Source organism: Podarcis erhardii, assembly GCF_964252035.2.
Source record: "Podarcis erhardii genome assembly, chromosome: 1".
Lineage (NCBI taxonomy): Eukaryota > Metazoa > Chordata > Lepidosauria > Squamata > Lacertidae > Podarcis > Podarcis erhardii.
In genome coordinates, this window is record NC_138497.1 from 80,579,218 (window position 1) to 80,602,106 (window position 22,889).

Below are 22,889 nucleotides of genomic sequence, written 5' to 3' on the forward strand. Positions count from 1 at the left end.
TGTTTCACTTACCATTGGGCTCTTGCGGTGAGCTCCCGCACCCCAGCCGCATGACAATGGGCGCATAAGCCAGCTTTCCCTCCACGCAGTGCTTCCGGATGCTGTCGAGAATGTTGAGGGGGAAGTGGATGTGCAGGTCGCACAGGAACACAATACTGCTGCCATCCTGAGGGATCAAAGAGTGGCACAGACAAGCCATGACAATCAGGTATGAAGCAATCTTGGGAACAGCTATCCCCTTGGCCCTCGGTCCTCACCTCTATGGCGTCAACCCCGGCCTGCAGACCTGCTGAGCGCTCAAAGTTTCCTGTGCGCTTCAAGTATTGGTATCTGTGAAGAAGATGCACACCAGTGAAATAGGTGCAGAGATTCTCTCTGTGTGTGTCTCTCTGTCTCTCTCTCTTTGTGTGTGTAAGCCCAAAGTTGTGGGGTTGTTTTTGCATCTTTTGAAACCTGGTTCTAACCACCAGGGACTTCCAAATACCAGAAAGGTGGAAACAGATATGAGTCCCACCATCTGAAGGAAAACACCAAACTACAATCAAGGCAGGCTAGAGACAGTTACATATTTTTAGTTGATTAAATGATATACCTTTAACTCAACTGAATTAAGTATATTTAAATAAATTTGCATGCTACCCTAGCCTCAACGTGGATACATTTTAGAGCTGTTGAAAGGGTTGCAATACTTTGCAATTTAATGGGGGGAAATAGATTATTCCTTCTTTTTAGAAGGGAACATCAATATCTTCTTGTTCTTTATTAGTAACATGCTTGAATGAAAAGAGACTCAGCAAATAAATAACTGTCCTTTAACTTTGAGGCCCACTAGTTAAAGTGGTCTGTCACTGATTAATCAACTATGGTTGCACACCTAATTGGGAAGAAGTACCATGAAATTCAGAGGGATTACTTACAGGCAAACATGCAAAGGATCTCGTTTAAAATGCAAAGTTTAAAGTCCATTACAGTGCAAATCTATGTATGCCAATTCAGAAGTAATGCCATTCTTTTCAGTGGGGTATACTCTCTAGTGTGCTAAGAGTTGCAGTCTTAATCTACCAATTAAACTGATTGAAACTTGAAGCCATAAGGATATTATTTGCAGATTAAGTAATTAGGTTGGTATTTGGTCACAACTCATAAAGCAAAGACATCATCATAACACAGACTGAATGGAGAAATGGATGTAGCAAGGGCAGTGTGCACACAGACACAACATGCTTAATAGGGCATCTGATTTCAGCAGGCATGATTCTATCGTTGCCCCCTCTTTCCATACACACATGATCTAGGGCATTTCTGCTATTGCCATTTGCTCTTCAAGCCTCATGTTTACAGACAGCTAAAAAGCAGGCTAGTCATGCACAGTACTGAAAAGTCTGGAGAGGAAATAAAGCTGTAGATAATTTAAATGGCTTTATTTATCTACCTAGCGGCCAACTGTACCCACTGTATCATCCAAAGTAATGCGCTTGGATATCATTATTGGTCCAGCTCAGAAATCAAGCAGCGGTAGCTTCAAGACTTGAGTTGTGCAGGCACAGAAACCTAATGAGACAGGCTCCAGAGCTTCCAATGTTCCTTGCATTACCTGGGCAGGTGAGCTTCCTGAAGTGCCTTCTCCACATCCATGTCGTCACTATCAAAGTCTACCAGGATAACGTTGAAGTTGGCATCCTTGGTGTTCAAGTATAGGTTAGACATGTCGGAGATGAACTGCTGTACCCAGCGTGCTTGGTTTTTAACTGTGCAAGTTATGAAAACAGGCCGTTAGCATTTGTAAGCACGCTCAGTCCATGTTGATGGGGGAGCATCTTCATGACAAAAGACTTGTATGATCTATGTGGACACATATCAGCAGTGGCAAGAGAATAACACTCTCAGCATGTGTTTCAAGCATAGCCAAGACTTCAGTGGCATTCAGCCTGTGGCAATTCAGCATTCGGCGAGCAGAAGAAGGGAATAATTAGATAGTGAGTGAATACAAATATATAGTTAAGAGCAGCCCTGCTGGGTCAGACCAAAGGCCCAGCCAGTCCAGCAACCTGCTGTTTCCCACAGGGGCTAAGCAGATGCCTCTGCAAAGTCCACAAGCAGGACCTGAGTACATTAGCATTCTCCCACAGCTGTTCCCCAGCAAATGGTTCTCAGAGACATGCTGTCTCTGATCCTGGACTCGGATGTAGTATACATCCATCATGATAGCCTTGACAGCTTTATCCTCCAGCATGAGGATATTCTCCCAACACTTACACTGAACAGAATTTGTCAGGTTAATGCCCACCCCCCTGGTGTGGAGAGCATCTCTAGGAGCTCTTTGCAATTCCTTTTTGTCTTTAGCATCCCGAAACATTGGGTATTACCCCCAAACGTAGCCACCTCGCTGCTCACCCTTAACTCCAGATCACGGCATATATTTGGCACATCCACATTCTCATCACAGAATATGGTTTTTGTATGTGTAAACAGACACAAATTTTAATTAATTTGCCACAGGTTTTATCTTTCCCCCAGGGGCACAGGACTTGGCTTGTTGCTTTTTTTTGGGGGGGGGGACATGGTACACAGAGCTGTCTGACTATAAGTAAGTGAAACACCATGGTCTCTTCACTGCCTTTTTGTTGGGGGAAAGCCAGAATGCCTCACATCTGTATTCTGTAGTAGTCTTATAGTTTACAAAATGAGGAAATCTTGTGGGAGGGAGGGATCTTATGGGAAGTTCAGTTCCTGAACTAGCTTCCCAACTGGGGTATGGATAAAGATATTTCCCATGTGATTTTCCCAAAGAGGTACACCTGGTGCTGATAATACAGTCTTTGTAGGGTCAGGTTAAGATGTTTTTATTTATCAAGGGATTCTAAAGGGTTACGTTGCCTCACCCTGCTTTTAGTTTCTATAGTCTTATAGCCTGTCCATTTGTCCACTGTCATAAAGGAAGTTGTTTTTGTTATATTTTGTATGAAATGTGTATGGTACACAGAATCAACAGGATGAATGGCAGCTCAGATATATTGTAAAAAAACAACAACACACACACACAAAAAATCTCATTTCATCTGTCACCCGAGTGCCCCAGGGAACAACAGTGGAGAGGCAGCAACGCTGTCCCTTGAGTAACCCATGAATTGGGCCAAGGTCCCAAGCAAACCTTTCTTGGTCGAAAGACATGCCTTTACCCCCTGTCCTGAGAAATGAAGGCAGAATGAATGAAGGATCGCTGCCTGCGATATGCAGACTCAACCCAATTTCCCCTCTGGTAAAACAAGTTTTGCAGGCGGCTGCATTGTTATAAAGAAACTGCAAAACATGTCTGAGCAGGGGTGACGGTAAAACAAAAGGAATATATGTATACAGCAGGGGAAAGGAAGGCATCTCTCAAACCACTTTCAGCACACTTTTTTAAAAAAGCCACTGTTGGTGGTTGCCAGTCTTGTTTTGCCACCCGCCCTTCATTCCACTAGTCCCTAAAAAAGCAGCCATTCATTTATGGGACAGTCCCTTACCTGGCACCACAAAATGCACCATAACATTGTGCCTCCAGCTAAGCCGCAGAGGTCGGCACAGGATAGGCTTCCCATAGAGCAGGCTCCAGGCACTAGGTGATGGCTGAGATTCAGTGGACACCGTCACAGGCCCCTCGGGGTTCACTTCAGTGCTGTCCTCTGATTTTCCCTGGTGCAGCAGGACATAGATGTACTCTGAGAGCCGCACAGTCCTCTGGCCTCTCTCCACCAGCTCCAGCTCCATCAGGTATCGGTTGCCCCGGGCCGTGTCTCGCCTCTTCTCCACATTGATGATCCTCAAGAGGGTGTAGATGCTGTGAGTGGGAGAATGTTAAGCTGACGCAGTCCTGGCCTAGACCAAATACCCTCATCGCAAGAAGCTACCTTGCACCAGGATCACATTCAGACCGTACATTTAAAGTATATGGGATCCCCCATACAACAACAATAATTTTATTATTTATACCCCCCTGATCTGCCTGGGTTTCCCCAGCCTCACAGAGCTAGCCTTAGCAAACTACAGTTCCCAGGATTCTTTGGGGAAAGCCATGTGGTTTGAATGTATGGTGTGGTGATATGAGCCTGGTCAGGTTATGTTCGCGCCAACTGTCTAGTCTTGACTGGCTGTGGCTCTCTAGGGTTTCAGGCAGGGAAGGGTCTTTTCTCATCATCTGCTCCCTGAACTGCCATTTTGAATGGGAGACACCAGGGACTGAACCTGAGGTACTGCGTGCATGGTATGTGCTCTCACTGGGGCCCTTCCCCACTCCAGGAACGCTTCTCCTTGTTTTAGGATCTGTAGGGGCAGATTAGGAGACACCCCGATGCACACAGAATGCTCCCCTAGCAGCTACAGGGAATACAGGAACAATAATCTTTTTGCGTAGGCTAGCCCTGCTCCAAACAGGCCTAATCAGCAGAAACAGGGTCTATGAAAGCAGGAGTTCCACAGCTCTCTCACAGGGGGATTCTTTAGGCATTTCCATAAATGGGGAGGCCTTCAATAAAGCAGCAGGTTGTTTGTGTGCCTCACAACTTAACAGAGGTAGGAGGAACAAGGGCATAGGTTTGTGAGAAGTGGGACTTAAGGAGAATCTGCTGGTAGTTCAGAAGTAGTAGTTCTGGCTGGATCAAACTAGAGGCCGATTTCTGCTTTACAGCAAGCAGAAAGACTAAGTAGAAGCCTGATTTCTCAGAGTCCTTCTGTGCTAACGTTATCTGTTTTGTCACAATTACCCCAAGAGTTCATCTGCCCCTCCGTTTCCCAGGGGTAGTGGTAGGCCTCAGTTACTATTCAATTCAGTTATATCTGCTGATTTACCCCCTTGCCCACTGATCAGAGGAGAGCTTCCAGCTGTCCTAAGTGAATGCAACATCTTCCCAAAGGGTAAGCTCTTTTACTCTCTGTATGTCTCCTGAGTGGAAGGGGTGGGCGTGGGGTCCGCATTTCAGCCCTTGCCTATTGTATAGACACTGTCCACTCCACACCCCAGTTCTCCCTTCCTACCCGCCATTCTTCTCGTTGAGCTTCTCCATATACTGAGCCACCACGTCCACCACCTCGCTCTCGCTCAGCTGCAGGTTTCCCGAGACGTTGCACCGGAGGTCGTTCCAGTCCGAGCGCAGCAGCTCGAAATCCACGGGGCTGACGCTGAACGTCCTCTGCCAGTTGATGGAGTCCTCCAGCCAGCTCTGCTGCAGCTCAGAGTTCTCGTAGCTGTAATCGGACAGCTCCTCCTCGGCCTCCTCCCCCAGGGCCTTCTCTGGGCCCTCCTCCTGCTGGGACTCTGTCATCTCAGACATCCGCAGGAAGGACGTCACCCGCACGCCTTCAGGCAGCACCACCTCAGAGGAATTGTAATCCAGGGTGGTCCTCGCCGCAGTGGTGACCTCAAAGGTTTCTTGGCTGAAGAGCCCTTCTGCAGGCAGGCTCAAGGCACTGGGCTGCACCCTCTGCTTCCTTCGGGCCTTGGGGGCCTCTTGGTCATACAGCTGCTCCCATTTCCTGCTGGCCCGCTGGCTTTTCCTTTTAGAAGGGTCTGTTTCTTTGGAGGCATTGCCAGTGAGCCAAGGGGTCCTATGGCCAGGGATAGTGTGCAGCTTGCTGGAGGGAGCAGGCCGCCGCTGAGGGAGCCTGGAGTTCAAATGCACCTTCCTGGGCAGTTTGGGGTAGAGAAAGACTCCGGGGAAAGCCTCCTTTTGGGACGGGGCCTTCTTCTTGCTGGGCTGCAGCCGCGTCACGTACACCTTGTCCGGGGGCTTCTTGGTCTCTTTCTTGGGCTGCCCCTCCTCCTTCGGGCTCTGCTGTTTGGCCTTCCCAGCAAAGAAAGGCACAGAGAGGCGAGGCTGGAGGCCGAGGGAGCTGCCTCGCTTAGGTGGCAACAGCAGCCCCAGCTCGCCCTCCTTCCTTCCGGCCTCTTCGTCCTCCTGATTCTGCGCCCAGCTGAGGGACCGGCCATAGAGAACCACCTGCTCCCCAAAAGGGGCTGCCTTCCTGTAGGCCTGGGGTGCCTTTGACGGAGTCACAGGACTCTGGCTCGGTCCAGTGTTTGTACCTGTGGAAACAGGCTGCCCGGTCAGGGTCCCCTCTTCATTAAACCTCCTTTGCTTCTGGTTGAAGGCATAGTAGTCCACATCATTCCCATAATCCTTTGTGACAAGGGGCTTCTCTTTCCTCTGAAGCCCTGTGAACACGTTTGGATCCAGAACACCCGGGCTCTTGTCCTTGTCCTCAGGGAGTGGGTCGGTGGGCTCAGGACTGTCGGCTCCTTCTTCCTCCTCTTCAAGAAAATCTAGAAAATAACCAGCAGCAGAGCAGATAAATGGGTAACATGCTCATGGGTAACATGCCCAAGTGCTGGGGAAACTCGAAGGCAAGAAGGGTTTGGAGGACTCTAAGGCAAGAGGCAGCTGAGGAAGGAAGGGGTTGGGGGAAGGCCTTGAACAGAAAGCAGGGGAGGGTGAGTATTGGGTACTGGTAAGCAAAGTCTCTGTGTACCACCATGGCATGAGGTCAGACCCTGAAATAGATTGGGAAAAGTGCAGGATGTGTCTGTGAATGTCTCTAGTATTGAGGGAGTGATGCTTTGTCTGAGCACGCATGGTTCCTCCATGTCTAGCTGCCCTTTCCTCAGGGCCTCCTGTTATGTTCTCTGGCCTACACATCCCTAATGACCTTTCTTTCCCTACCCCTGGTGCTGGTCAGCACAGTCTGTAGGATCAAAATTAACTAAATGACTTCATGCAAAATGGGAAAATGTGTACACGCCGTGCGGATTTGAATAATTAATTTTAAATGCATAATTTGGGTCTCTTTGGGACTTAACAAGGCATTTGGATGGCATAGCCCTGCCCTCATCCTTTGTACATTTCAACCAGATGAATCGAGAGAGAATTTCCTCCATACTAAGTAGTAAAAATCACATAAATTAACTGAGGAGAGTCTAGGCTGCATATCAAAGGGATGGCAAAGGTCTAATATTCTTGCTGCTACAAACAAGATTTGGAGTGGGGGGGGGGAGTACTGATTGCATTTCAAGGTATTCACAAGCTTGGTCTCAGCACAGATGGGCCCTTGGACAGCTTGCCTCTGGATTGCAGAGGTCGCCTGCAGAGGTCGAGGTGGGAGAGAGGCATTTTGTCAGCAGAGATTAGGAAGCTGCTAAAGATACCAGAAAACTCCCCACAGAACATGGCAAGAACCAGATACTCTTCTTCCCAGGTGTTCAGTGGTGGCAGTGACTTTGTCCATGCCCCTTTTAATGGAGGTAGCCAGGGCATAAACCCCAAGAATTCCAGTCTTTGGCAATAGGTACTGTATTTTTCTGTGTATAACATGACCCCTATTTTTTAGGACTCCAAATAAAGAAATCCCCCATATGCACTCTCCGTGTATAAGACGACCCCCAATTTTAAACTTGAAAAAATAGGGGGGAATATAGTCTTATACACAAAAAATACGGTATATCTCATGGCAGCTTTCTTGCATGGGAGCCACAAGGGAAATCAAAGCGACAAAAAATAAAGAATCTCTGTAAATGCATTCAGGAGCCAGGCTGGTGAATAGCTGCCTGCAGTTACTCTCCCATCCTCACCAAGCAATCTGTTGCCGTGACACAACCTGCCTGGGACTGCAATCCCTGTAAGTGGGTGGCACAACAGACTTGCTTGTTCTAACACCACCGAAACACACAGAATCACAGAATTGTGGAGTTGCAAGGGAACCCGGGGGTCATCTAATCTAACCCCCTGCAATGCAGAAATCACAGGTAGAGAATCCCTGACGGATTCCAGCCTCTGTTTACATAAACACACACACACTTCAGAAGCTGCTCATAAAATGGACAGAGATCAGAGTGTGGTTCCTGCCCGATTGGAGGAAGCTGTATTTCCCAAAGACTACTTACTCTCAGGATTCAGAAAGAGAAAGGCTCTCTGGTGTGGATCTTCCTCCTCCTCCTCTTCCTCTTCGTCCATCTTCATGTATTTGTAAAAGCCAAATCTGGAGGGCCAAGCAAGTCTCAGATAACACACACATACACACCTGTGTTGCTCAAGGATAAGCCTGGGGGCTTTTGCTTAGCAGGGAATCCTTGTAAGAGGCACCCAGCCTACTTTTTCGCAGATTCCAAAGGGACATACTACTGTAGTCAGTTGTGGTAAAAACAACAGTCTGGTGTCACTTTGAAGACTACCAATGCATTGTAGTATAAGCTTTTTGGGGCCCTGTTAGATGCATGAAGTAGTCTCTTATGGAGGTAGACAGCGGCAGACATATACATAATATTGATGGCAAGAGTCTCTTCTTGAAGTTGAACTTCAGAGCCCCTTCGTAGAAGAGACCACAAATTGGCCATGTTTGCCACAGAGTTGCATGCAGTTGAAACAGATTACAAAATGGAAGGTGGGAGGTAACACTAAAGCCAGAGACTTGACTTTGAAATATCCCGAACAGCATCAAGATCAATGGATTATGCCATTATGACTCAGAGCAGTTATGGATGTCAGGGAAAGAGGGCCAATAAATGTGAACTGAGTTTTCTTCCCCTCTTGCCAATTCCAATTGAGCCGCAACGGAAAGTTCCTTCCCTAGGTTGACTACTTTGTAGTTCCTGTAAAATTTCTCATCCCCAATGGCAAACAACAGTGACCAACTCACAGAGGGTCAGGTTCACCACCAACCCTTCTATGGTCCTAGGGTCCCCATTCATTTTGCTGCACCTTAGATTTCACATTTTACACTTAATCTGGCAGAAGATTGCAATCTCTCCACCCCCAACAAAGTACATCTGATGGGTTTCTGATAGCTCTTGGCAGTCAGCTTCCTTACTGCCCTTCCTGGTTCACACTTACTTTTCCAAGTAGAGCGGAGACTCCCTGTAGAAGCATTTGTTCTCTGTCTCCATGTGCGTAAGCCGGGTGAAATCATTGGGGTAAACAAATGAGAGGTAGACCTGTGGGAGGGGCAACCTGGTGAGAAGAGTCACAGCAAAGTAGGTATGTTTCCACTTCCTACAGGTGGAGGAGGAAAGGGGTGAATTATACTGGGCAGGAAGGAGAAGCTGCCCCTGGGGACCATCCCAGAAAACACATGGCGGCAGGCCGTGGGCACGAACACTACCAGCTGGACCCAGGAGCGGTGAGAATTGCACACGCCTAAACATTGTGACGTAGATTCTGAAATCTGCCTTTGTGGTTTTTTTATTTATTCAGAATCAAGCTCCCACCACTGCATTCTGTGCTTGATAGGAATCAAAGAAGCTTTTGGTCGGGTTACAAGTGCTCAGCTGGCAGCCAGCACAGTTATTTACCCATTCCCTTCTTTGTCCCTGCCCCATCCTTCTATCTTGCCCCCAACTCCCCATCTTTTATGGTGCACTAGCTTCAAGTTCAGTCCCTGTTATTAAAAACAAATCTGCTAATGCTACTGGCCAAAATGACCCAGCAATAATGTCTTTTGAATTTGGTTCCCAGAGCACTGCAGGCATAGCCTGCCCCCCACCTCCCACTGCAGGGCAATGTGCTGTGTTACAGGTGCATAGGAATGAGCGATAGCAAAAGTAGTGGAGACACTTCTCCATGGATAGAGAGAAAGCTAGGCTATAAAGCCCATATGGGGACACTTACAAACTGCAGGCCCTGATAGCGGGCAATTGGGAAATCCTTCACCACGTACGTGGGGCTGTAAGCACAGGGCACCAGCACATTCTCCACGTGGGACGGCTCGATCTGGGGAGCTGAGATAAAGGCAGTTAAGCAAGAGGAAGAAGCCACAGGATCAAATCCAGAGGTTCCTGAGTCCACCTGCCTAGACTGTTACTCTCTGGACTGCTACATAAATACCAGACATTCTTCTCCCTGGCATGTAGTATTCCATGAAGAGGGTTTGTTTTGTTTTTGTTGATCACTCATTCATGTGATCTCCTGATTTGTTTTTTAGTGGAAGAGTCCAGAACAAGCTTAAGGGCGAGGCAGATAGGCCTAAGATTTCTGCTAGGAGTGTGTGTGAGTGTGAGGAGGTTCAGTGTCCTGCATAGCTCAATTCTCATCACTGCTAGAAAATCAGAATTAATGTTAAGTAGTAAAACTTGTAGAACAAATTATTAAAAATAAGCTAATTTGCATGATTTTTTTAAAATGCTAATTTTATAATTGTTAAAAGTATCCATTCTCAGCAGAAGCACAGAATTTTATGTTTTGCTAGGCACAGGCACTGTAGATAGCCTGGGCTGAATTAATCCACAATGACTGTTATATCTTGGTGGTCTTCTGCTTTTGATCTAGACTGTAAGCCACCATCTCCCCAAGAGGTCATTATAGTGTTACTCAACATTCCTGGAGACTGAGAACCATCTTCTGTCAACATACCTTCTTTTGAGACCAGGATTAATCCAGTCTTGTTGGAAAAATCGACTCCCTTCCCCATCTCAAAAGTCTCACTTTTGGCAAATGCAAAGGTGATCATCTTGTCTCATAGTTTCAGATCAATAAATAAATATCCTGTATGAATGCCTCCTTCATCCTATTGCTGCAGACACTGATATTTAGCTAGCTCTCCACTGACTGACTGCTCTCTCTATCCTGCATCAAAACACAGTGAGGGGGATACAATGCTCCCCAAACGTGTTTCTTTCATGGATAGGCTGCTTCCAAACAAATATGCTCTTTCTTGAGCTCCACCAATTTCCCCTCCTTACAGCGAAGGGAGCCAACACAGGGGGCTGGAATAGGTGACTTTCGGGGTCCCTTGCAACTCTACAGTTCTGATTCTATGACAATATGCTGAAGATGTTGTTGGACTACAACTCCCCAACATGTTCCCTAACATCATGGCTTTTCCAGCTACTCCACCCTTCGTTCTTGGAAGGTGTTGTTGCAGGAGAAGGATCGTGAGCAACATCATGGCAGAGGTGTTTCTAGGAGTAAGGTGAAACTGTGAAGCTCCCTTGTTATTTCTGCTACTGGTTGGTGCTGCAGGTTGTTCAAGTAATTTTGTTACGTTTATAGAAATGTGATTTTTCTGGTATGTTGTTATATTTTGGTTTTCCTATGTTATGATGAAATTGTTACTATGCAATTGCTTTGCAACTATATTATAACATTGTTTTTGTAGTGTTTCTTTGAAATGAATCCCTGTTTCTTTGTTGTAACCTGCTTCGAGTGGGAAAGCGGCAGACAAATAAAATGAATGAATGAATGATCACTGGCCCTTTTGGCTTAGGCTGGGGGGGGCACTGTAGTCCAACAACACCTGGAGGGCACCATGTTGTCCATCGCCGTCATTAGAGTTTGGGACGGGAGGGCAGTGTTAGCAAAAGCTAGAAGGAGGCATCTTGACCCATTGCCAAAGCTCTTGTCCAAACTGAGACCACTTATGCATGCATAAGCATAAACCCCCATGCCCCTGCTAATATAGGCAACGCCACAAGTGCCTCTTCATTCTTCCCTCCCTGCCCACCTCCATTCCTCTTCCTCTACTGCAATGGCAAGCAAACAGACTTCACTGGAAGACCTTTCTCACTTACTGAGGAAGAAAGTGTCCCGAGGGTCAGGCTTCAGCATATCTGCTCCATGCTCATCTCTCTGCGCACCCCAGAGGTAGCTGCCAGAGTGGCTGGCGAGGGACTGAGGCACATGCCCCACCTCATTCATTTTCAGGCTGGATTCATCTGAAGGGGAGGAGAGGAGAAGGAAGAGAGGGGTCAGAGAGGGTGGGTGACTAGTGAAGGGCAAATTCACATCTATAGTTATAGCAGCAGCACTGGATTTTTGTCTCCAGGATTTCCCACAAATGTCAGGTGTAGCTATCAAGGAAGGAAGGAAGCACATCTTGGGTGAATTAGGGTGTGTGTGTGGTTGGTTATGTTTCTGGGTGCAAGATATACATATGCCCAAGACCCCTGCAGGCCTTGCTATGTTATTAAACCCAAGAAGAAGGTAGGAAGGAAGAATGCTGCTTTAAATATCTCAATTCTTCAAGAGGAATACATGGCTTTTTTGGAGCATCATGACTGTGTTTTGGATTAGGCACCGATATGGCTTCTCTCAAGAGCCAAGTCTGGAGCAAAACAGTTATAAGGCTTCTGAGATGGAAAGCTATATCTAATACGTAGCGGCCACATCAAGGCCATTATATGCTCTACACAGAGACCTTCCGTCATAGGCTCCAACTGTCGGAAGCAGCATAAAATCTCTATCCAGCCTCCCAGTCTTGCCTCTGCTCCAGAGGGAATTAGCACCCTCCGTTTCCTTAAAGAGAACCCTGTGACAACTGTGTCAGTTAGACAACCACCTAATCTCAACCGAGCAAAGGTCAAAAGCAGCTCATGCCATCCCAGGCCTGGCAGCTCACAGATCTCCAGATGCCTCTCATTTACCCACTTCTAAATACGCCACCAGGGTTAGTCTGAAAATATTTGAGCCTCTGAACAAACAGAAAGCAAAGCAAGGAATAATTTCTCCAGGGATACAAGTGTTCAGAAAGGCAAAGCACAGCCCCGCCTCCTGCAAGAAACGACAAGACTGCCAGGAACGACATCATCGGTGTCTGGGAGGAACAAAATGCCATATCAATTAAGTGCTGGCTGCCTCTAATGTCATGTTTATTAGATGAGGCTGTCTGTTTGCACAGATCCGTACTAGGTAACTGAAGCAAGGCGAGCACAGAAGTGCAAGAAATTAGAAGGGCTGCCCTCCGCCGCTATCTCTTCATCTGTCTTCCTACTCAATCCTAGTAAGCAGAGGGGAAAACACAGTCACCTGATATGGCAGAGTCACAGTACAGAAAAACAGAGCTGGCCAAAGACTCCACAAGCCTAGCTATAATGATATGGAGCTCATGGAGAAAACATCAGCGCTGCGGTTACATGAGGGGAGGGACTTTTGTGGCTCTATGGCTCACAGCTGTAATACAGGGTGGTTGTTCTCAGTTCTAGCCAAAGCCTTCCTGGATAAACTTTCAGAACTGGTAAAGCAAGAGAGCTAAAGGCACCTCAGAACTCACACATCAACTGACAGACTAAATGATCTGTTAAACTGGGCTGGTGAATAAGGCCAGAAGACATACTGTGCTCGCAAAAAACAAAAAAGCCAAGCAGAATATTCCTAAGAGGGCTATTCGGCTAATTATCAAGGAGTTAATTTTCAAAGGGCAGCTCTTTTGATAAAATTTTATGGCAATTCCTTTTATTTAACTCTGCCACCACCTCCAGTATTCCAGCACTGTGCTCTCTTCTGAAATGGCAAGCTCTTTTTACGTAATAAACTCTGAATTGCACCACTGCGCACACTTCACTCGCAATGCAGCTTGAAAAAAGCTGGGGGCAGAGACACACCATCAGCTGGGATTGTGCAACAGCCAGGGCTAGCTTCTGCTATTAGCCTTAAGCAGAAGGCATTAGTAGAAAGGAACTTGTGAAGACTGCATAAAAAAGCACCAATTAATTTTAAAAGAAAAGGAAAAAGGGGGAAAGACTTTGATGTAGATTCTAAGTTAAGCAAGTTCATGGAAGGAGTTTCCTGCCTCTCTTCTCCCCTTACCCCTCTGCAAAGTCTCCTGATCCATGTGGGATGGGATGGTGGGGGTGGGGACTCTGGTGGAGAGAGGCTGGTAAAGTTTCCTCCCTTAAGCTAACTTGTGCGGCAATTCCTCCTTCCTGCAGCAGCTCCATCCCAAATTGTTCGGCAGGGCCTCCCAACCTCCCAGAGGGGCTTTTTGAGGAGGCACAGTGAAAATGACAGAGAAAAAAAGGATGGGGACTTTCCCTTCCATTAGGTTCCTTGATCATTTATCTTAGGAGGATCAAAGGCTTTAGGATTGTATCCAATGACGTCATCCTGTTCACACGAAGGGGGTTTCTGTCAAGACCAGTTTGTGCCTTTTGAATGAGGCATAACCTTCGGTGTGAAAAAACAACAACACTCAGCGGCAGAGTGCTAAACACTATTAGATTGTGAAGTCACAGCAGACAACACCATTTCCTTGTGTGCTGCTCTGAAGGCGATCGGGCGGAAAACTGCCTGCCCTGAGAGCAACTGGCAGCACCTAATGCCATTTCGATTCCTCCTAAGCAAGGGGTGCAGGTTTCAGTCAAAGTGCTTAGCACAGCAAAAAGTCAGCTTAGCAATCAGGTTGACTCTTCACCTGGCGAAGACTGGAGGGTTCAAATGTGGGGGTGGAGAGGGGAAAAGGGCAGGGGAGGCTCAAATTGTGACTTCACACTGCAACGCCAGAGCAGCAGACATTCGCACTCAACTCTCCCAAGTTCTCTGTTCAATCAATAAATAAGACAAGCCTCTTTTAAAACAGAAAGGGAAGGGAGAGGAAAATATAAAAGGGAAGAACTATGTAGCACATACTGGAGAAGTTAATTGCACTGTGTATCATTCTATTGAAAAGAGCAATGGCTTGCTCACACAGCCTGGTTGCCTGGGACAAGGGAGAGGAATGGCAACATTAACTCTCTTTTCTTGTGTCAGCACAGCCTGTGCATGGTCTGCTGGAAGAAAGGCAGATGTACCCATCACTAAGTACAGGTAGTTCTCACTTGCTTGTGATTTTTTTTTGCTGCCAAGATAACTTGTGTTTGGGAACAGGGTAAAATCAGGACTACACCAGGCATTTCTGATTGTCCCCTGAGGAAGGGGAAACAAACATAAATGATTTCATTATTGCGGCCATTCCCTATTTGTACATAATTTACCTACCTAGTGCTCTCATGACAGCCTTGGTCAAGGAAGTTACGCTACATTCAGAGACTGAGCAGTGCTTTCTACATAGTGCTCACAAATGGTCCTCTCGGGTGTCGCTCCCAGGTGCCCTCCTGGTGGCACACCCCACACTTTTCCCGACAGCACTGGACCGGCACATGCAAGGTGCGTCCCTGCTGGGAGGGATATATTCACTGTGCCGGCATGCCCTGTGCTGCTTGCCCTACCCACTTGGGATGCCCCACCCCATGGCATGGCGCACGCACGCACATCCCACCACTCCAGGCACTGGTGGGGGTTGCTATACTGGCATGTTTTTTTATCCTGTGGTCCCACTGAGACTAGAGAAAAAGTAAAGAAGAACACCTCCTCCCAACCGGATGAACAGCAGAAGAGGGCAGAGTGAGGAATTTCAATGCAACCCTCAGCTGACAAAAGCCTTGAAAGTTCCCTGTTGCCTGTGTTAACTGCAGACAAAAGGGTTCTGCTGATGTAAAACTAGCTTATGATGTTGACCAGATATTCCAAAATGATGAGCTGGAACTTGAGGAATTCAATATTTGCAAATCCCAATATGAACTGTCTTGATCCACTCCTCCCAGACTAACGTGCAGGGTGGAAGTTAAGCTAGCCGGCAGCTTTTGCACTTTCTGAATGGTCTGGTGCAGTTATTGGCTCAAAAACCAAAACACATATAAAATGCATATTTTGATAGAAAATAGGCTTAGAATATTTTGAGGGGAAAATATATTTTAAAATGCATATTTAAATGTGAATTTTCTTGCATATCTTACACACACACACTTTAATACAGAAACAGGGCCAGAGCAAACATCTGGGTGGATAGATTCATTAAGTGACACAGACTGGAAATGTGGAAGGCTTGGTTACTAATAGTGGATGTCAGAGACACAAGAGCTAACAAATGGGCAACTTTAGGAGTCAGGGGTGGGACCTTCAAGCAGGTCCTTGTATAAATCCAAATTATCCAGATAAACCATCTCTGCTTGATTTGGCAAATGTTTATTCCCTCAATATTGTTCCTATAATGCTAATAACAAGCCTCCTTCAAGGCAAGCCTGGGTAGCAAACAGTGGCATAGCGTGGGGGGTACAGGGGGGGCCGACCGCACCGGGCGCAACATCTGGGGGTTAGGGGGCGCAAATCCACGGGTTAGGGGGCGCAAATTACTTGCCTTGCCCCGGGTGCTGACAACCCACGCTACGCCACTGGTAGCAAAAAACAAAAAGTCAAATAAGCATCCTAATAAATCAGAGCAACAATTCTGAAAGCTTTCAACCTATGCTGTGATTAAAGTTTTCCTGGCTATGGCGAGAGAAAAGATGCTTTTGACACAATGAAAGCAACCCCAGTCTCTAATTCCCCAGGTTGAATGCTAAAATTGATGCTTTCAACAATGCTTAATATATATTTCCAGCTTCCATTCCTTTCCCCAGGCAGCCTACAGTAAATAAGACACAAATATAAAACATACTTATTTTCATTTCCCCCTTTTGGGCATTTGCCCTAAAATTTATTAGACAGTAGCACACAAGCACTTAATGACACAAAAATAAGAAGTATGATATAAGAACTTTTGTGGTGTAACACAAGAGCCAACCAAGCCTTCATGCTCTGAAGCACTCAAAAGGCAACCATAAAAGTCGCCTTACTCTTATTTACAAAAATATGCCTCCTGGATTTTCAAGTCACATCTGTTTAGCTCACTGACAAGGCAGGATTTCCACTCATGCCACCTGACTGGAGCTGATACAGTTGCAGGAAAGCAAGAAGTGGCAGAAAAGCAAGAATTTACTCAATTGGTCAGTGCTCAAATCTAGACTCTGGAAGCATTTCCCAATATGACACAAGGTAGAAAATGGACCCAAGCTGGTGGAAATTCAAGATGATATTATCTGAGGTGGCCTGAGAGAACATGTCAGAACAGAGGAGAGGCAAAGGACTTGGCAAGCATTATTAATTGAATAAGGACTTAGCCAAACTTATCTTTCCTCTGCATTTTGCAGGCATGGTCCACCATTTAAAGTTTCATGCCCAGGTGTCCTTTTTTGCTTTTTGCTCCAGAGCTTTCCCTGCAAAAACCTGCTCTTTAAAGCTCAATTGGAGCAAGCATCAATCTGTGAAAAACCCAAGTTGATGTTTGCTCTGATTTAGCTTTAAAGAGCAGGCTTTTGTGGAGGAAGTTTGGGGCAAACAAAAAACAAAAAACCCAGCTGCTTAGCTAAAGAGCAGGGCAAAAGGTAAGTGTGAAGAAGCCCTAAAGTAACTTATTTTCAATGGGTATCAGAAGGTAGAGTTTGCAGAACCAGCTCATTACTAGAAGAAACAACAATATATAAGATAAAGTAAAGGGCATGATATATGTATGCTAAGTGAATTAATTTGACTCGGGAGGACTGTGGATACATTGAATTATATAGACTATAAAAATACATGAATGAAGCTAATGCTGTAATATATTCTACTGATCATTGCTGATTATCATAATGTTTTATGTTGCCTGCATGTGTGCATATGCTTTCTTAAAAGAAAACACAATACATTTTTTTATATTAACAAAGCAGCGGGGCAGGCCGTTCACTTTTTGTGGGGGGAGACTGGATGGGCACCTCTTCTGTCAAATACGCAAGCCATTTGGATCTAGGAGAGCTCTTTGCATCTACCATTAAAGGCCTGTCTCAGTCAAAAATTCTTCACCACAGCTTTCAAGCATCCCTTCTGGGAAAAGTGTGCTACACACAGAAATGACAGGCTGTTTGGTGAGTGAGTGTAGGCCCGCTGTTCAGAGTCTCTTCATACAGAATATAGAAAGGTAAAGTTGGGGTAAGGAAAAGTAGGAGAGGCTGGATAGCTCTGGCCAGGGCTGGGGATGGATCACTTCCATCAGTGGAAGAGATTCTAGTTACTCCTACAATCCTATGCAGACAGCATCCTGAAGCTGTATAGTACCTATGACTGTTGTAGCACCAGCAGTGTCAGTCTGCTAGTCTGAAAGATGCAGCATAATCACATGGTAAGATTTAGCCTCTGACATTCATGCCATGGTGACTTCCAGGTTAGACTGTACTAACACTATGACTTAGCTCGGGTCTAGCCAATGTAGTGCCCTCCAATGTAGTTGCTGGATTGCAGCTCCCCTGACCATTGGCCATGCAGGCTGGAACTGATGGGATTTAGGAGTCCAAGAACATCTACACGGCACTCTGGGTCAGCTGCATGCGCCAAAATGAAACTGCTATGTGCATTTATGGGCACATTTTAGGAGCCCCTTCTGACATCTAAGAATATGCAGAGATTATTGTTGACGGTTACCTGTGCAGCGGCTAAGAATACACTACAAAGAGATCACATTGTAGCCTTTCCCCCTAAAAGATGACACCGTCTCTTCCAACTCCACGTGCAATCACTCCTTCTTAATAACTGTCCTGCAGCCAAGGAAGGAGTTTGCAGCCAAAGAGCGAGATAACAAGAAAATCACTCCTCATGGGGCACAAAGCTGCAGATCAGAGGGTAGAGGAGAAAACTCACAGTGACTGATGTATCTTGAAGGAAATATCCCCCCACAGCACATCCATCTTGCAGGCACTTCTGTCAATAGCCCAATTGCCACTATTCCTCTCGTGCCAATCGAGCCCTCGTGCTTCTGTACCAAAGGAGGCTGACTTGCCCAACCCCTCCACCTTATCTCCACCTTCCACGGGATACTTAATTACAGGCGCCTTGTGTATTGAGTGCCAGGCAGGGATCTATTCATCAAGCGCCTCCTGCTGCCGGGCCAGGTTATGAGGAGGGAAGCGGAAGATCTATGGATTTAATTAAACTCGGCACTATCCATCCCTGCTTACAAGACAGGTGCTCATAAGTCAGCTCTGGAAGCACCAGCTGACGGGTATTTGCCAAGGGTGCTCTTCCACTGGCCTCTTGCTTTTCACTCTGAGATGGAGCAAGACACAAGGGAGAAAGGGCAGCAAGAGCCCTGGGAAAAGAAGAGCAAGGCGGCGACTGCTTATACAGTATATATGCCCAGTATGCACATGCCCAGTAAAGTCTATACACACTCCCAAACCCCCTTTGCCTTTTCATGAAGGATCACAGCTGCCTGCTATCTTATTTTTAGCTTTCCCTTCCTGCAACACACACACACACACACACACACGTACATGTCGTGATTACAGTTCTTTGCTGGCTCAGTTGCTTGATTCATCTGGGACTATTTTTCTAAGTGTATTTATCACCCCACAGACGTGGAGCAATGGACGAGCTCTTGGCTTGTGCACTAAAAAAAAAGTGAATACTGAGAGCTAAGCAGTTGCAGGCAGTTATATACCGAAGGTCTAGTGCACTGGTTCTCAAACTCTTTTTCTCTGGGCCACATTTTCAGAATGAAAATTTGCTTGTGCCACACCAATTTATTTTTAATTGATAAGAAATACATCAGAAAACAAAAAGAAGCAAGTCCTAGCAGTGCTTGATTTATAACACAGAACACAACTACTTTATAATATGATCATGGGACATCCAGAAAGTATAAAACAATGCAGCTACGTAAGAACATTAATTATTCCCAAAATATAATTATAAACGAGCCTCTTACATATGTACCTTAAATATGTATACAAACTCAATGAGATGTGTGAGCTTGCTTATGCCAGGTAATCTCATTTATATTAGGTCCAGTTTGAGACAAACACACTCTCATCTCCTCATCAATACAAAGAAGCCTTTCCCTTTTCTGATCTTTTCATATGCAAATCTCTATTCACAACCATATGTCATGGAGAACTGCAGAAGAATAGCCAATGCTCTTGAAGAAAGGCATGCATATTGTTTCTGGTTGTATGTATGTATGTATGCATAATATTTTTATACTATACTATGCTATACTATACTACACTTAAATGTTCAAATGCTTCTTTGATTGTCCTTGAATTTTCTTGCTACACTTGCCATTCACTCCTGCCACAGCAGTGCAGCACAATACACCCTTTGAGAACCACTGGTCTAGTGAAAGGGCGTTGGACTAAATGACTTCAAAGAGAATTTTCAGCCCTGCACATTACAATTTCTGCCCTCTTTTTGGGGGGAGAAAAAACCCACACATTTAGACCTCTAATGTATCTACTCAGACCCCCCTCCCCCGAGTTTAGAGGTTTCCTGCCCTACAGTGCAATCATATAAACGTTTACTCAAAAGTACACCCAAAGCTCCGTTCAATGGGGTTTACTCCCAGGAAGGTGTGCACACTCACTAATTCTCTATCCTCCATACTGTGATAGGAATTTTATGACAAAATAAAAAAAATATTCCTTCCAGTAGCACCTTAAAGACCAACTAAGTTAGTTCTTGGTATGAGCTTTCGTGTGCATGCACACTTCTTCAGATACACTGAAACAGAAGTCACCAGACCCTTCTATACAGTGAGAAGGTGGGGAGGGTTATTACTCAGAAGGGTGGTGGGAATGGGTGATTGGCAGATAGCTGTGATGAGCCTGTTGACGACTCTTAACGACTGCAATAGGAGGAAGCTCTGGGAGGAAGACCTTTCATTGCCTACAGACAGCCACCCAATCTTAAACAACTCCTAACCCACAATAATACTACAACCAGACTTAACACGGACACTGGCACCAGAGCCTGCAATAAACCCAGATGCCAACTTTGCTGCCACATACACCCGGACAACACCATTACTGGCCCCAACAACATCACACATACCATCTCGGGACTATTTAATTGCTCATCGTCTAACATTGTGTATGCCATCAAATGCCAACAGTGTCCTTCAGCTCTCTATATTGGACAAACAGGCCAAACCTTATGCCAAAGAATAAACGGACATAAATCTGACATCAGGAATCACAAGACAGAGAAACCAGTAGGAGAACACTTCAATCTCCCAGGACATTCTATACAAGATCTCAAAGTAGCTGTTCTATTACAAAGGAATTTCAGAAATAGACTGGAAAGAGAAGCTGCTGAATTGCAACTTATTACCAAACTTAAAACCATGGAGAGACCTGGTCTGAACAAAGACATTGGATTCTTATCTCATTATACATGACAAAGCCATTTTTCACCTTCTCACCCCTTGCTTTTTCCTGTAAGACCTATTGCAGTCGTTAAGAGTCGTCAACAGGCTCATCACAGCTATCTGCCAATCACCCATTCCCACCACCCTTCTGAGTAATACCCCTCCCCACCTTCTCACTATATAGAAGGGTCTGGTGACTTCTGTTTCAGTGTATCTGAAGAAGTGTGCATGCACACGAAAGCTCATACCAAGAACTAACTTAGTTGGTCTTTAAGGTGCTACTGGAAGGAATGTTTTTTTATTTTGTTTTGACTATGGCAGACCAACACGGCTACCTATCTGTAACAGGAATTTTATGGTCTTAGATATATGGTAATGTTCATAAGTGTACCAACCAGTGGCGTAGCGTGGGTTGTCAGCACCCGGAGAAGGCAAGTAATTTGCGCCCCCTAACCCATGGATTTGCGCCCCCTAACCCTACCCCTAACCCTAACCCCCAGATGTTGCGCCCGGTGCGGCCGACCCCACATGCACCCCCCACGCTATGCCACTGGTACCAACCAAGCACATACATAGATCAGCACAGGAAGACTGACCTGAAGCCATTTTGATTCCTAAACTGAGCAAAATGTTTTCTCTGCAAGGTCAAAGTGGAAAAGCCTCCCCATTGTCTTTTCCTTCACAAATCCTGTCTTAAGCGTATGTCTGTGTTTGAATAGGGTGTGAGCCTGTGACATGGCCCAGGAACTAAGTATTTATCACTACAAAAGACTGGCCAGGCTACCCAGGCAATCCAATCAAATAACCTGCCAGACAGGAGATAAACAAGGACAAGAGATAAACAATATTTAAATTTCTGTTTAGACCGCCTTTTCTGTGATGTAAGTATGATGTATCTGAGGGGTGGTCTTGATCTACAGGGTGGCAATTTCAAAAGTCTTTATAAGGCCTTGCGCACCATTTTTCTGGGTTCCTCCTCCTCTCCTGCAGGTGAGGGGAGCACCCAGTTGCAACAGATCAATAAAGATCAAGCTTACTAGCTGCTTTGCTTCTCAATATTCTCTGGTTGTGCTCTGTTATTCTCTCCTACCAATAGGGAACCTATGCAAGGACTCTATATGGGCTCTTGGATACCCCATAAGGGAAAAGGGCAATTTAGTTTACAACAATACAAAGAAGCAAGGAGCCTTAGCAGAGTTCAATGATTCATTCCAGCCAAGCAAAAACACTCAAGTGCAAAGCCAGAACCTTTGCAAAGTGTGGCCTGGAGACAGGGTGCCTCATAGTACAATGGTGCTTTTTGGCATGACAACGGGAGGTCTCAATACATGGACAACCAATAAACTGTACAGGATCGTGCTGGCATGCTCTTTTCTTTACACGTGCACCAACTACACACATTGCAGGTTGCAGGAGGAATCCTGTATCAAGCTAAGGCTGCAAAGCCTCAGGGGGGAGGGGCGCTTTACCTGTATAGAGTGAAATGTAGGGTGAATCGATGACCTCAAACTTGAAGCTGGGCAGAAAAACGCGCCACTGAAAGAGACAAGAGAGTGATAAAGAAAGGTCAATCTATATATGCATGTATTTTGTGTGCTCCTGCATGTGGGGGAAAGGAAGTTTGCCGAAGACCAGCTGGTAGGAATGTGAATGGGGAGGAATTCAGGAGAGTCCAGAAGGCAGGCTGCTAAAGTTCCCATTCAATGCCTATTTCACACCGGCTGGCGACTGTTTTCTGCCCCATGTGGCTCTTCATCTGCTCTCTGGTGCAACACCTTGGGAGAACATGTTGCTTGGAGGAAGTGTGTGCTCCACGCGCAGCCAGAAGCCTGCTGTTCCTTGGGCATGTGGCACTTTGGGGCTGAGCCCAAGAATCAGGTGGCACTATCCACCATAGCCAGTAGCTTAACTAGGAAAGTTTGCTCTGTGTTTGGAAGTAAAAAGGGAAGAAAGATGCAGCACACAACTCAAGGCTTTTGTCTGGCTATAGTTCATCTGGTGCAGCTTCTGGCCTTCAGAATGCAGGTGTGAATCAACTACAGAGATAACAAACTGAGTCACTGCACTGATCCGATAACAGCTTTTTAGTGTTACTAGCTAGTCTGGCCTGGCCACACCCTGCC

The 22,889-nt window shown here is 45.9% G+C and overlaps 1 protein-coding gene and 1 long non-coding RNA gene across 7 annotated transcripts in view; one reads left to right on the plus strand and one right to left on the minus strand.

Moving 5' to 3' along the window:
- Positions 1 to 22,889, minus strand: part of B4GALNT4 (beta-1,4-N-acetyl-galactosaminyltransferase 4) — a 175,980-nt gene that overhangs the window by 7,482 nt on the left and 145,609 nt on the right. For all 6 annotated transcript variants that reach the window (XM_081875214.1, XM_081875216.1, XM_081875218.1 and 3 more), the window contains 10 exons: positions 22,236 to 22,302; positions 11,531 to 11,674; positions 9,633 to 9,742; positions 8,859 to 8,959; positions 7,913 to 8,007; positions 5,014 to 6,298; positions 3,507 to 3,820; positions 1,595 to 1,748; positions 258 to 330; positions 13 to 166 (listed from right to left, as the gene is read on the minus strand). In XM_081875214.1, coding sequence (XP_081731340.1) covers positions 13 to 166; positions 258 to 330; positions 1,595 to 1,748; positions 3,507 to 3,820; positions 5,014 to 6,298; positions 7,913 to 8,007; positions 8,859 to 8,959; positions 9,633 to 9,742; positions 11,531 to 11,674; positions 22,236 to 22,302 — 2,497 coding nt within the window. The remainder of the gene's footprint in view (positions 1 to 12; positions 167 to 257; positions 331 to 1,594; positions 1,749 to 3,506; positions 3,821 to 5,013; positions 6,299 to 7,912; positions 8,008 to 8,858; positions 8,960 to 9,632; positions 9,743 to 11,530; positions 11,675 to 22,235; positions 22,303 to 22,889) is intronic.
- On the plus strand, positions 3,835 to 11,524 carry LOC309349571. Its single transcript, XR_014160041.1, has 3 exons — positions 3,835 to 4,243; positions 9,946 to 10,010; positions 10,290 to 11,524. It is a non-coding gene; the product is annotated as an uncharacterized lncRNA (long non-coding RNA).